Raw genomic sequence first — 15615 nt, forward strand, 5'->3', positions numbered from 1 at the left:
ATCTCAGCTCTCTGTTTATCGTTGAATCGGGGCCAAGTTAGTTTCACATTTGCATTCAGTAAAATGTGAATACATGTGATGACAGGTGTCATAAATTCAGAGAGAAAAGTCACTACTTTGCATCCACTTCAAGGCGATATTAGAATAAGATCTAAGCGTTGATTAGTTTATATTTGGATAACTGATCGTTTTGGACGGCTTACTGGATTGAAAATATCGAGGCTAAGGAGTTTTGGGAAGAACTGGGCTAGAAACAGCTGTAATTAGTGACCGCACTGTGCTGGAAGGACCTCGTGTTGACATCTGCCAGCCAGGCCCCACTTTGCGGATCCTTTCTGCTGATGTCGGGAAAAAAGCTAAAAATTATCCGAAAAACAATGATTATTTTGTAGCCGTGCTTGTTTTTGGGTGAATTTGTGGAACATCCACCACGTTGTGTCCTCTGACTAATTCGACGCCGCTGCGGCCAAAGTCGTGAGTGGCCCACACCGGGTGCCAACTGAGGACAGATCCTGCATGGTGCTCAGATTTCCTGTGGGCCTGCCAAGTCACTGAACTAAGCGCAATTGCCTCCAGCTAAACTTAAGTCTGGGGAGGAAAATATTTACCCTCAAAAAATATTAGCAGACTCTTTAAACATGGAATGTTCATGTTGTAACGGCACATCGATAAGTTATAATTGTGGTTGTGCAAGACGTTTTGCATGAACCTATTTTTTTTTTCTTCTTCTAAGGTTCATAGGTAGGCTGTGTCTGAAGTAGAGACAAAGAATGTCATTCGTTATTAAATCGGCAGCTTGGAGCCAAGAATCGTATTACATCAGAGGAGAAGGGAGTGCACTCACTCAAGACCACCGCCACGACACAAAGGACCACAGGACCTATTCCGCGTTCTTTGCCCTCATCTGTGACTGACGGGAAACTGCACAGCCGTGAATACAAGAACTATTTAAAAAATATGTACTGTCGTTTATAATGGTACAATCAATACTGCATTGATTGATTTGACTGAACAAAGAAACTTGGGTATGTAAAAGAAGACCCAGCCCAAATTCATCTCTGAGGTAATTTTACTGTAAAATGGTTAGTTGGTTACAGGACGCCATAAACAAGTACGTCAAAAAAGCAAAAGAGTGAAGCAATAGTAAAAAAAAGTAGAGCTCCATCATCTGGGCCGTGTTAAGGCCCTGAGCGCCCCTGGCCGGAAAATGCAACTTCCTTTCAGCAAAACACAGGCAACGGGAACGTACGCATGGCATGTACAAAGTTTAAACTTTTATGAGTGGCAGTAAAAGAAACAGCTTTAAGGCCCCATATGTTGAAACGCCGCAGACATACAGAGAAGGAGCAATCGGCTACTGAATGGAACCAGTCAAACGTCAGATTGATGTATTTGCCTTTCCAATAAAAAACATATGAAAAGACTGTTATGCAACACACGGGATTCGGATTACACGCGCACACACGCACGCTCAAGGACAGTGACACTCCGCAATTAGATGCAATTTGAGGTGAAAAGAGCTATTTGAGACGTTATTCTGTCATTCCTTTACTATGTATGATTTCAAATTAACTCTGTTTCTGTATATGAAATATTTATGTCTTTTAGGTACTTCTTAATGTATAAATAAAAAGTATGTGTACAGTACATAAAGTAGTGCTACTTGAGAGCGCTTAAATTTGGCTTGGCATCAGCTCGACGTCGCCATCTAGTGTTCAAACCGCAAACCGTTCGCCCACATCTACCTTATGCGTACGCGGTAACTCGACTACAATATAATATATATTTTTAAATGAAACTATTGTTTTCAATGCAAAATATTTTTGCTTGAATTGTATGATGAATAAGTACATTCAATGGCAGCGGCGCAGGGGGGGTGGGGGGTCGTGGAAAACGGACAGAAGGGCGTCAAGCGAGCGATGAGACGCATGCGCAGTGACAGCCGGCTCCTTTCGAGTAGGGCTGCGAGAAGATGAGGAGGCTAAGCGGCCGGCTCGCACCTAGACCGTAAATTAGCCTGCCTACCTTAGAAACACTTTTTTAGTTTGCTTGAGTAGTTTCTTGCCCGTGTACATAACAAATTAATCAACTAATTTAATGTCGAGGGGTAGCTGGGGCCCTGTGGAAACGGACGAGGTGTGACGCTGAAATATCAATTGCACCGGATGTCATTAAACGCCTCTTAAATAAGGAGGTAAGTACCGTTGCTATATAACGTTTCTTAAATTATTTATTTGCTGTTTTCCGCCGTGTTGTTTAGCCAAACGCATTTTATTGCAAGACAGTCGTTTTCAGTCTTATTCGGGTTTATTATATATAGTAAGCGTAACGGTTAGGATACAACAGAGGAAAAGTTCAATTCATCCGATTAGAATTCAAATTTATTTAACAGCTATGAGTCAGCGAGAAGGTTTTGGTATCAAATTGCAGCCACTGGTAATAATATAGCGAGTGTGGAAGCTGGGAATAGCCAAAATCTTCAGTAGTGTATAGTACTCTTTTTTTTCCTTCTTCCTATTTTTGTGCGTGGAGCGTGAATCATGCAGCGGGCATTTGTACTTAGGCCCTGCAAGCGCCTCTAAGCTCGTTGATCAATTGAATTTAAGCCTCTTGAGCGCCCCGACACAAGAACCTGCTGACGCATGCGCCGTTTTTGTGATTGCCCCAACCCTCTTTAACGCAAGTTTTTGCACGTGCACCCCCCCCCCCCCCCCCCAAATAGAAATAAAACAGTTTTCAATAATATTCTCCATGTAAATAAACACTCTGGCTAATTATAGTAACTTCAGGACAACGTTTCTTGGATAGCCATTGAATTATTTAAAACGGTATCTGGTCTAGTGCACAAGATTAATAATAGATTAATAAACAGACATCTGCTCCCATCTCACAGACAATTATGCAACACTTGACATACTTTGTCACTCAAATTCCCAATACACCACAGAAAGCACTACTTTTGCAGTACACATGGCTAAATGAAGCTCCTCCGCTCACTTCAATTTAGTTCCTTGGCACTAAGACGCCACTGGACTAGCCGGTACTATGTTTGATCGGACCATGACAACTTGTTTGGGAGAGTTCCGTATTGAACTTTATGATTATAATCTCACACAACACGGTTCATCACCTTTCGTATCACAGTATACAAGTGCACGGGCAACGCCATGGAGGCTGTGACGCATTTGGTGAACGACACGGTAGAGTTTTACAAATGGAGCCTTACTATAGCAGGTGAGTGAGCACTTTTAAAAGAGTAGCAAATTAACGGGAAGCATCGAAGGTGACCGATTTGACCATTCTTCCAGACAAGCGGGTGGAAACATGGCCGCTGATGTCGTCGCCCTGCCCCACGCTGGCCATCAGCTGCCTGTACCTGCTCTTCCTGTGGGCGGGGCCGAGATACATGCAGAATCGCGAGCCCTACACGCTCAGGAAGACCCTGATTATCTACAACTTCAGCATGGTGGTCCTCAACTTCTACATCGCCAAAGAGGTCAGTGCCACATCGTCTCACTTCTTTCTTAGAATTGTTTTGCTATATTCAGAACAAAGGACGGATCATATCGACAAGTTCAACTGCGCTCGCTGCCTTTTTAAATAGAACAGTCGGGGAACTATAAATAAAGTAAGTGATGTGTGGACTAAATTGCACTTTCAAACAGCTCCTGCTTGCCTCAAGAGCGGCTGGCTACAGCTACCTCTGTCAACCTGTCAACTACTCAGACGACGTCAATGAAGTCAGGGTGAGGCCTTATTAAACACGCGGACATGCATACAAACAGACAGATTTTGGGCCTTTGATATAATTCACAATTATGAAAATAGATTCAACCTCAACAACGAAATAACCGAACGAGTCGAATCAATATTGTCCTATCTCCTACCACCAAATGATCAAATACTGTGATATGGCTTATTATTTTCTATTAGTGACATTAAAAAAAAGTATGACATTTTTTTCCAAGAACAAAATGCTATATGTTATACATTAGAAATTAGAAGAATAGAAAATTGCCTTTAATTTCTTGCAATTTTAAGGAAAAGAGTTACAGAGAATATAGCAGGTATTTGTTTGGAATTATCTGTCATTGATTTGGGGGAAAATTTTGTATGTAAAAATACAAGTGATATTGACGCTCTGTATCGGCGACTTTTTGCATACTCGTATTGGTTTGAACAAAGGTGGTATCGAACATCCTTATTTAAAATTGAGAACATGTAACCGCAGCTATAATTTACTCACCTTCTTCCTTTCCGCGTCTTCAGATAGCATCTGCTCTTTGGTGGTACTACATCTCCAAAGGGGTGGAGTTCCTGGACACCGTCTTCTTCATTCTCAGGAAGAAGTTCAACCAGGTCAGCTTCCTCCACGTCTACCATCACTGCACCATGTTCATCCTGTGGTGGATCGGCATCAAGTGGGTCCCTGGTGGACAAGGTGAGATATTACTGTGGAGCAAGCAGCAGAGGGCCTGCTTACTTTATTTTTAGTTTTCGAATTTAGCTTCTACAATGTTTCTTTGGTCTCCACAGCTTTCTTTGGCGCAACAATCAACTCGGGTATCCATGTGGTCATGTATGGTTACTACGGTCTGGCTGCATTGGGACCACAGATGCAGAAATACCTCTGGTGGAAAAAATACCTCACCATTATGCAGATGGTGGGCATGACCTAATTATCCAGCTAACTAACAAACTTGTTGCGTTTGTCATTTATCCACGTTTGCGTGTCCCATCAGATCCAGTTCCACGTGACCATTGGCCACGCCGGCCACTCCCTCTACACGGGATGCCCCTTCCCCAACTGGATGCAGTGGGCCCTGATCGGCTATGCCGTCACCTTCATCATCCTTTTCGCCAACTTCTACTACCACGCGTACCGACGCAAGCCGTCCCCGCCGCACAAGGGCCAAGCTAAGCCCGTCGCCAACGGCGTCTCCAAGGCCACCAATGGCCACAGCAAAGCGGACGAGGCGGCGCCGGATAATGGCAAAAGGCAAAAGAGGGGACGGGCCAAGCGGGAGTGAAGGGACGGCTTGCCGGGCGATGAGCGGGAGGACATCTTTAAGGGGAAGGATGGAAGATTGCGAAAGGGAGATGGGGAAGCGGTGACGGCCGCGCGTAACGATGGCGCTGCAGCCTGTCGTCTTTCGTCACACATTTCTTTTTAAAAGCGAGCAAGGCAAAAAATGCCCAACATGTAGGCTTCCATGTTCTGTCCAAACACTTTTGGACCGTGACACACCTGGAATGTTTTGGAAAACACACGCCAACTTACCATCCAAAAAGTTCACATATTGTACAACTTTTCTTACAGAGAAACCCGGTCTTGTTTTTTTGAAAGCTTCAATAGTTGAATTCTGCGTCTAGTTATGATTATTTTAAAGGACCAAATTTTCTTAACTGAGTCCTATTCGTCTTTGTGAAGACAACGGTTTCAATTATTTTTCAAATGAGCACTTCTACAACATTCCTCGGGAAATCCCAAAGGGGTATGGGTGTGTTAAGGCACATGTTTACAAATTGTCGCTGTACAATGAAAAGCATGCGTCTCCAAATTGTTGGAATGTGTTATATTCAAATGTATTTATTTATTTTTGCTTTTCTGTTTTTTTTTCGGGTTCTAATTTTAAAAGATGCTTCTCATTGAACAGCGACAAAATCGAACAAATTTCAAAAACAATGACTGCAACGTGCATCCAACTTGTCACTGTGCTGCATTCATAGCATCCTAAGTGTTTGTTTTTATAACTGAAAACACTTGTTGGGAAAGGTGCAAGGGAAACTGTAGTTTCTTTTTATTTCTAGTATTTATGCATTTTGGGGCAACACTTTTTGTGGATCCTCACCTTTTTTTTTGCTGTGCAATGTAGCTGAGAATAAAGAGATTGAGGTGTTGTCTTCTCACTGCCACAATGTAGAATCCAAGGGAACCGCTTTCGTCTGAACTGTTTCAAACTCTTTGTCACTGCACATAACCACCAAAATAGAAAGAAAAAAAGAAAAATAAAGGACAGTAACGGCCACCCCTATAGATTGTGTCTGCTCATTTTTTTCGTGGCAGCAGCAGAACTCCAGGCTGCCTTAAATTGTCCAGACAGATCTGCCCTAATCTTTGGGGGCAAATTGGCTTTAGATGCAAAAGAGCTTACTTTCACGTCACTTCATGGGCTGCCCGGGAAAGCAGGTCACTGGAGAAGAAGCCATGGCTAATCTGCCATTAGGTCTCCAAGATGTCCTGTGCAAAAAATACGGTTGTTTCTCATAGTGTACTTTTTGCGACCCCTCACTCGCTCGCACGCACGCACACACACACACGCACGCACACACTTTAAGCATCAACCTTAAATGTATTTTTTAATTTTTTTTTTAAATTCACATAATAAACCTCTATTCATTCTCATGGAAAGCCTCACACTCCGCCATCCCACTGCACCCTCCCATGACTTTTGGCAAGGGTGCATAAAGTGGTTTCCCCCAATCCTCCTTTGCGGAAGGATGCCAAGGTTGAATGGCGGAGCGGACAAAATAAGTGGATTGCAATCGTCCTCCTCAGGGGACACGTAAGACCGAGGATTTAAGAGATTGCAGCAGGGCCGAGGTTTTTCAAATCAGTCACAGTAACCCGGCGGGGAGGTGTATTGTCAGATAATTGACGCCATTTACAGGAAGTGGACGTTTGTCGCAAAAATTAACTTTGCATGGTTACCGCAGCAGTTGCGTCGGTAGAGGTTAAAGGGTCGCCTGGATGGGGTTAAGTCTTGCACACTTGACCCGCCACTAGCTCATCTCATTAGCAAAGGTGCTCATTCTCTCCAGGCACAGTGGAAACAGTCAGCGTTTTACTCACCTCCGCCTTTTCCATATGTTGAGTGAGTCTGCTTTGTGTGTACACTGCGCTCTCTGCTGGAAAAACACGGAACCGCTGTACCGCAACAAACTTAAAAACAAAAACAAATAACGTGTCATAAACGACATTTCTTGCTTCGAGTTTTAGGATAGTTGCAACAGCAAAGTCAATAAACCGTGTTTGGATGAATGCGATTTCACTCCCGCGCAAAAAAAAAGCTGCGAGATGCACACCTGAAGGAGGCAGTTTGATTGTTTTCCTAAAGTGTTATGGGGGGAAAACACCGGGCACTTTATTAGGTACACTTGTCCAACTTGCAACACAACATTGAACAATAATATTCAGCAAATGCAGCGCAATTCAACATCCTGCTGTTAATCAGTACTAAATGACACTACTGGTCATTTTTATGATTATGTTTTAAAGTTTATCCAAGGCTATAAAACACCTCTGAAGTACATTTTTATATTTACTGCATTTGTGTATATTTACAAATTTATTTTAAATAACATAATTAAATACATTACTGTACTAACTTTCAATCAGACGCGGCTGTAGAGCTTGGAGGTGCCACATAGTGGCGCTGCTGCAGATCCCTCCATAAACGTCTGCATCTGAATAAAGGACCATGTTGCTGCCAGCCAGGAAGTAGGGCCAAGTACCGGGGCGAGCTCCCGGACATTCAACCGGCACCAGAGCTCCTCTTTTGCGGGAGGTAGTTGGACCCATTGTTGCAAGTGGGGACCGGAATCAGACGATGCACGCCTGCTGAGGGGCGCGGACGGCAGGGAGAGGGAGCCCGAGAGCATCGGTGCGGCTCATCCGGATGGTGCTGAAGCTGCTCACGGGAAAACTGAAAAGGGCGGATGCGTATGCTTTCCACTCGGTCAGTTTGCTCACCCTTCCGGATTTTTTGGTGTGAATCTTGCAACTGAGCCTTTTGCATCCCTCGGTGACTGAACCGGGAGAACTGCGCGGGGAGGGTGTGGGGGAGTCAAGCCTGCGCGGCTCCCGGTGAACGCCGACGCCGGGCCTTGGAGCGAGTGGAGGATGCTGGGCAGATGACTTGAAGCACGCAGAAGAAAACTACTAGGAAAAGCGAAACAAAATGGAGGAGGCTGCTCTCGGAGCTTCTCTGCCGGCTGCGCAGGCCCCCGAGGACGAATCCATGACACAGCAGGACGAGGCCCTGCTAGAGGAAGAAATGGAGAGACTGTTGGAGGAAAACGACTACCTGAAGGTTGGAAACGCATGATAGTCAAACGAGATCAAATCTTCAAAAGCCAATAATAAATGAATTTGATATATTTGTAATTCTTTGACTGATAAATGCTGTTCTCTTTTTATTTATATTTGACATTTACTTCCACATTTATCAGCTTACACTGATGCTGTTGGGTTAAAAAGACAATGCTTAATTTCACATGATATATGCATGAATTTGTAACATGCTTCTTGCTATTGCATGCATTACGTTGGGGGCTGTTTCTAACATTTGGATACACCAAAATATTAGAGATAGCTTTCAGCGTGGCGCAGTGCATCTTTAATTTACTTGTGCAAACTAAACTACCACAGCAATAATAAATATATTAAAAACACATACATGAAGAAAAGGCCTTAGCTGTGGTTCGAGTCTAGAACATCAAAAATGTGAGGCGGACTTGACTAATATTCTTGAATGCAAAATTCGGGCATAGTACGAGTGACCAACCTTTACCATTTTGACGACACTTGAATCCAAGCAGACAGCTGACTAATTGTCTATTGATCTGACTCATATTGATTCCTAAGATCAATGAGATTTTGTACAACAGATAAGGCTGCTCATTAGCATGCATAATTATTTAAATAGTGTTTGGGTTTTGATGACCCATCATTAGTAAAATGGTCTCAATGTCTTAATTTGTTGTCCAGTGCGAGATTGAGGAGATGAGGGCCGAGATGGACGAAATGCGCGACACATTCTACGAAGAAGACACATGTCAGCTGCAGGACATTAAGCGTGACCTGGAGCGGGCAAACAAAAACTGTCGGATCCTGCAGTACCGCCTGCGCAAGGCCGAGAGGAAGCGGCTGCGCTACGCCCACACGGGGGAGATCGACGAGGAGCTGCTTAGGAGCCTGGAACAGGACCTCAAGGTATGGCCGGTGCACTTTGGTCACGGGAGTCAAAATCAACATGTCGGGGGCTTGGCCAGGTGGCCAAAGACGTGTCGGTGAGGCTGCACCACGAGCTGGAGAAGGTGGAGGAGACCCGCGCCAAGACCGAAGATGAGAATGAGAAACTGAGACAAAACCTCATCGAGGTGGAGGTGACCAAACAAGCCCTGCAAAACGAATTAGACAAAACTAAAGAGGTAAAGAGTTTTTCAACGTTTCAATTTTCATTTACCGTTTTGGCCCGAATATAAGACGATGTTTTTTGCATTGAAATAAGACTGAAAAAGCGGGGGTCGTCTTATATTCGGGGTCTAGAAATTATACCGATTTTCACTTGTGCGCAGCGGTAAATTAAAGGTTGCTGGTATCGACTGAGTATGTTGCTGTGATTGTGTGCGTCTTTGACACAAAGTGAGCATATGCTACATTTCATTGTTACTACTGTTGTGCCGTTTGTCCGATCGCGGTTTGCTTCGTGTGCGCGCCGTTTGATTGACAGCTCCGGCGCGCTCCTTTAAGTTTGCCTCGCATCGTACGAGTAGCCGTTACGCAGCGCCACGGCGACTAATGGTCGCCAGCAAATGTATTTTGTTGTCTCGATCGATGACTTATGTTTGGTGTGTTGCTGAGAGTATTTCATTTATGGTTATTTATTTATTTATTTTTTGCCAATAATTCAGTAAAGCAATCAAAACTGAACCACGTCTTCCCTCCTGTGTTCTGACCGACACCCGGGGGCGAAAAGAGCATAACCATCCGAGCCAACCCCCTATACAGTCCTCAGGCTCCCCAACAATAGCGGTAGCAGTTTGCATTATTTTATTGCAATGTTTTTCCTTATTCAGATTTGTTTCAAGACTACAGTTAGACTTCATTTTGATGGTTAATGCAGTTATCGCAATTTTGTTGTTTTATCACAGTAGATTGGTTTATTTACATTTCAAAAACCAGAAGCCATCATTTACAAATGTGATTGCACTTTAGTTTACATATTCAAATGTTCAGATATTAAGATGTGATAGACAGTTTTTGCATGATTTGAATAAGGCAAAATAACATGCTTTTTCTTGCGAATATATTGTTATAATCATTTGTTTCAGATGTAATTATTTTCTGTATAAAAATTAGATTTGGTGTTCAAAAAGTCTTTTTTCAAACTTGAGTCTTGAAAAAGAGGGGGTCGTCTTATAATCGGGGTCGTCTTATATTCGGGCCAATACGGTATTTATTGTTTTTGTTTCAGCTCGAGCATGAGTGATCCACTATATAAGAACTTGAGTGGCTACGTGCAGTTAGCTAGCTAGCTATCTTGAAGCCTCTGGAAGGCATCTCTTACAAGAAATGCGTTGACTGTCATCGGCTTTCCCACTAAAAGTTTGTATCGTTGACTTCTCAGAAGAAACGAGGAGGTAAAGACATTCAAAGGACCGACAAGAAAGCAGCGCAGACTCCCACTGAGGTGAGTCGTCAGTTCCATTCCAGGGTGGCCATTTTAAAGCGTCCATTTACTTGTCCTCAATTAGGCATGCAAGTGAACCGAAGCTTATAACAACTTTTACCCGGAGAAACTTCCTCGGAGGAGGAAGGAAAATGTTTGGTTTTCTTGACGGAAATCCTGAGCTGCTTTTTTTGGGTCTTGAGAAAATTCCTCACTTGATCTTGGGCCGACTTTTTAAGAGGTTTTGGCACAGACACTAAATCTTCTCTTTGCTCTAATCCCTTCAAATCTGATGACACGCACTTCATCTTGAATTCCTGAACATGACTTTCGCTCTCTGTCCAGGAGGACAACGAGGACCTTAAGTGCCAGTTGGCCTTGGTCAAAGAAGAGGCCATCCTCATGAGGAGGAAGACTGCGACCATCGACAAAGAAAAAGACCGTCTGGAGCAAGAGCTGCAGAAGTATCGCTCCTTCTACGGCGAATTGGACAGCACCCATCCCAAGGGCGAGGCCGGGGGCCCGCCCTCCACCCGTGAGTCCGAGCTCAAGCTTCGCCTCCGCCTAGTGGAGGAGGAGGCTAACATCCTTGGGAGGAAAATCGTTGAGTTGGAGGTGAGCCTGGGCAACAGCATCAGTTACTCGCGGATTTGTGACAAAATGGCAAACTATGTCTTGTCGTCTCCAGGTGGAGAACCGAGGCCTTAGAGCTGAGCTGGACGACCTCCGCGGTGAGGGCGAAGGGGAGGGCGGCTCCGGTGTGGGCTCACCGGGTGGCCCAGGTCGAGGGCTCGGGGACGACTTGACGGAGCTCAGACAGCAGCTGCAGCTGGTGGAGGATGAAGCCGAGCTTTTGAGGAGGAATCTCGCCGATGCAGAGGATCAGAACCAGAGGGTGACCAATGAGCTGAACAAAATGCGATTCAAAGCCGGCACCCACGAGGGCGGGGCCCGGCACGGGGGAGTCTCGGGGGTAGGGGGGATGGACGGAGCGAAGGCAGAAGCCCTGCAGGAGGAACTGAAGGCGGCCAGGCTTCAGATCAATGACCTAAGTGGCAAGGTATGACAAGTTTGTTCACTTAACATCCTTCCAGATTTGATTTGTCTAAGAACGGAATCGTCCACTCTCCTATTTTCAGGTGATGCAGCTTCAATACGAGAACCGCGTTCTGTTGTCCAACATGCAGCGCTACGACCTGGCGTCCCACCTGTCCCTGCGGCCCAGCCCGAGGGACAGCGACGCAGAGAGCGATAGCGGCGGCGGGACGAGCGGCCGTCGTGAAAGCGACGAGGATTCCACCTCGTCCCGCCTGCTCCCCCCTCACCGCAAACGGGAGGGTCCCATCGGCGGGGAGAGTGACCCGGACGAAGTCAGAAACAACATCAGCGGCAGTCGTTGCGCCACGCCCACCAGGGGTCTCCTCACACCGTCCGGGCCCGAGGGGGCCGCCTCCTCCCCGCTGGCTCGCTTCCTGCCCGGCGGGCGCTGCGGCCTGCGCGACAGGCAGCAGATAATCGACATCCGCGTAGAAGCCGAGAGGCTCGTGCGGACCATCGACCGGCTGATCGCCGACACGGCGGCTATCATCTCGGAGGCGAGGGTCTACGTGTCCAACGGCGAGCCGCTGCAAGGCGGTGGCGAGGACGACGGGAGCCGCATCAGGGAGCACGAGCTGCTGTATCGCATCAACGCCCAAATGAAAGCCTTCAGGAAGGAACTACAGGCCTTCATCGACAGACTTGAAGTGCCTAGACTGGAGGACAGGGAGGCCGAGGAGCCGTTGTCGGTGAGAAACGGAAACTTCGCAGTCCCTCCAGGGAATGCAACATTTGGTCAAACTTGGTTGAATATGCATTAAGCGTAACCATGGCAACCACTAATTCCTGGAGGGACTGACTGACTAACTGAATGGTTCCTTCTGGTAGTTCTGTGCTGATTGTGATTCTTCTTTTCTTCCTCACTTGCAACCTCATGTTCCACTTTCCAGATGTTCCAGCCCATCGTTTTGCTCATCCTCATACTCGTGTTGTTCTCGTCCCTCTCGTACGCCACCATCTTCAAACTGGTCTTTCTCTTCACCCTATTCTTTGTTCTGTGATTGTACTATGCCTTCCTCGCCCCACCGCTCCTTTCTTTTATCTACGTCCACCCCCTTGTTGGTTCTTCTCTGTTGATTTGATATTTTTTGTTCCTTTCCCCCTCACCGCATTATTTGTTGCCAAGGTTACCAAAAAGCACAGGGGAAAACGCTTCACTTACCTGCCACGTTCCCGTGACCCTTAACGCCCCACGGAATAAGTCCCGGTAAAAGGTGAGCCTGTGATTTGTTGCGAGTGCATTCAAAGTGTTGCTCTTATTTCAGCTGAAAAAAAAAGTTCGATTATTTTCAAAATTGTTCAGCCGTAAATGATTTATGATTGTTGATGTTGGCTATACGGTAGTGATAGTAAACCTCAGCAACCTTTGTGTCCAGATTTAACCTTGCTTGTAAATATATTTTGGCTTCAGAAGAGCTTAGAACAGCCGTCAGCTCTTTGCTGTTCAAAAACATGTTACATACCCAACCCCCACCCCTGCTGTCATCGCCCAAAGCGGGGGACTGTTTGTTTTTATCCCTGCCTTTAACTCCTTCAGGGCCCGTGTTCTCATTTATTAGGGAACGGCAACAGGTGGACGCTTGCGAACGAACAAATTCCGACGCCTCCGATGTTTTCCAACAGCAGGGCCCCCGGCGATTAGAGGACGGGAATTAGCAAATGAGCGGTGGGGCGGATAAGGCAGACAGTAGCAACTGTCAGGCACGGGTTCGACTTACAGCAGGATGCCCCTGACATTCCAGGCGTTTGTCGCATTTAAACATCCTGGACGTTAGGAGTCATTCCCGGAATATTTCCTCACTTGACGTAATAATTGGGGATGAGGTTACAACGGATTAATGACATTTCCATGCTATTCAATGGGGAAAGGTGATTTGAGATACAGTACAAGTGTTTTGAGTTACGAGTACGGTTGCGGAACAAACAAAGCTAGTCTCTCAAGGCGGGTGCAGTATATTGTGGATTTCCACCTCATGTGGGTGGGTGTGGAATGTTACCCCGGTGATAAACGGGGGTCTGACTGTATTAAATTAAATATAATTAGCCACTCACTTGGCGTCTATTGGAAAAAACGCTTAGGGTCACAAGACAAAATCTGCCCGGACGCCTGCGAGCGGAGTAGTAACAGAGAAGCCGATTGGCTTGGAGACGTCGGCGGGCTTAAATAGCTAAGTAAACACTTACTCTCGCTCCCACCCCACCTATGAATAATTTTAGCCAGGATGCTGGTGACGACAGTTGTCCTATTGGAGTCTTCAGATGCTGGAATAAATTTGACATTATGATATTGGAGCCCCTCGCAAGCTCCGCCTTCACAGATAAAGGAGGAGGAGGTTGTTTACTCTTTTGTTCAATGACTTGACCTCAATGTGGGGGTCTGACTTTGGGGTGAGGTAGGAGCGGGCGGGAGGGGGCTCTTTAAAATGAACCCACCCAGCTTTACGTAACACTAGAGAGGAAAAACAAGGGGACTGGGAGTGCAGACATACACTTGAAGGATTCAAGGCAAGCGGGGGTGACTCAGAACCAGGGACTAGACCCGATTGGGGGATTTACTGGACTGAAAGGACAACTAATCTTTAAGTTTTCACCTGGAACAAGGTTGGTAGTCATTTTGATTGTTGGCAAATTTCTAATTGGTATTTGGGGTGAGAGAACTGGTCTTTGGTCAATCACTAAGGGCATATAGACCATTAAACAATTCACACCCGTGTTCATGCATATCGACGATATCAAAGTTCAGTGACCCTAACATGCATCATTTTGGAACATGGGTGCTATTTCAAGACCACTTTTGGCCATAGTAAATAAATGTAGAAATAATATAAATTGTACATAGATATCTAAATATTATGAGCGGATTCAATGTTTTTTCCTCACAGTTTTGGTCTACACATGGAATGCATTTTTTGTTACGGCCATGTTTATTTTTATAAGCTACATTCCACTGTAATCCGATTGTTATGCAATTTTCCCAAAAATCATTATAATTGCTGTCAATCTGAGAATTTTCTCATCTGAAATTATGACTCCTTAAAAAAGCAGCAGTGGTCACATGCGAAATATTAATGACATGAGCACCAGGAAAGCCTGGTGTCATGCTTCAGGCCTCATGTGTGCGCTCATGGGAAATGGCCGCTGGGACGCATGCCTGGCGAGGTTTTCTTGCTATGTGGCGAAGTGTGCGCTCATGTGAGGGAGGGGGTGGCTAAAACGGTGTCACATACTATAGTGCCTCCGGCGGTGTGCACACACACCGCCGGACGTGTGCACAATTGCTGTGTTTTAAACAAATTCATCAAAAAAAAATTTTAACATATTGGTGACTTCTGTTTTATTTCAAAAGCCAATGTTTTTGTCTTTCTAGTGTTTCCCCGAGTCAGCCATCTATCACTGTGGTGCACTGCGGCATCCCTGCCATCACTAACAGACGAGGGAAGTGAAACACAATCGCCATAATAAAAAAAAAAGGGGGCCCTCAGGGTGTCGCCTGACCCGCGCCATGGCGGCTATTGATCTGGAGCGCGGGCTAGAACACGGCGAGCGAGGCTGGGGGAAAGCGAGGCCTGAGATGATGGACAACTTTGACTCTGAGATGCAAGAGTGGGAGGACCAGCTGCAGGACATTCAGAGGAAAATCGAGGAGGTGACGACTCGACTTGAATATGCACGTCACTCGCTCTTCTGTGGCCAAGACGTGTACTGATTGACCATCACGTGTTTGTCAACCGGATGTCAAATTAACTTTTAGCAGTCCAAACAATCATAGTGAACACACAATATTCAAAGGCCGGGTTCTTCACTGTCGGGAAGTATCAGAAGCTCAAGACCAAGTTAAAATAAATAGTTAAGTAATAGTATATAATAAATGAACTTCTAAAATAATATGCGTATGTATAATAGAATGCGCTGCTGGTGTGTGTGTGTCCTATTAGCGTGCTGGCACCAGTGTTGCGGCAACGATATCGACAAATGTTCACAGGATAATTAAAACGCGCGCTGACAGACTCGCTAAACGCTGTCAGACTCGCACGCGCATACTTTGAAAGCCGATCCTGACGCA

At 45.6% G+C, this 15615-nt stretch overlaps 2 protein-coding genes across 2 annotated transcripts; both read left to right on the forward strand.

Moving 5' to 3' along the window:
* The first annotated feature begins 1931 nt into the window (after positions 1 to 1931).
* On the forward strand, positions 1932 to 6037 carry LOC119118199 (elongation of very long chain fatty acids protein 4-like). Its single transcript, XM_037245042.1, has 7 exons — positions 1932 to 2194; positions 3145 to 3234; positions 3309 to 3496; positions 3666 to 3746; positions 4270 to 4441; positions 4537 to 4664; positions 4743 to 6037. Exons 2-7 carry the CDS (start codon positions 3168 to 3170, stop codon positions 5028 to 5030), a joined length of 924 nt encoding a protein of 307 aa, XP_037100937.1. The 5' UTR covers positions 1932 to 2194; positions 3145 to 3167; the 3' UTR covers positions 5031 to 6037.
* Positions 6038 to 7453: 1416 nt separating this feature from the next.
* On the forward strand, positions 7454 to 15054 carry LOC119118116 (protein SOGA3-like). The gene is made up of 9 exons (XM_037244887.1): positions 7454 to 8093; positions 8771 to 8995; positions 9055 to 9213; positions 10413 to 10475; positions 10800 to 11069; positions 11143 to 11514; positions 11594 to 12241; positions 12443 to 12766; positions 14920 to 15054. Exons 1-8 carry the CDS (start codon positions 7962 to 7964, stop codon positions 12551 to 12553), a joined length of 1980 nt encoding a protein of 659 aa, XP_037100782.1. The 5' UTR covers positions 7454 to 7961; the 3' UTR covers positions 12554 to 12766; positions 14920 to 15054.
* Positions 15055 to 15615: the final 561 nt, after the last annotated feature.

The sequence above is a fragment of the Syngnathus acus genome, chromosome 24 (genome assembly GCF_901709675.1).
Source record: "Syngnathus acus chromosome 24, fSynAcu1.2, whole genome shotgun sequence".
Lineage (NCBI taxonomy): Eukaryota > Metazoa > Chordata > Actinopteri > Syngnathiformes > Syngnathidae > Syngnathus > Syngnathus acus.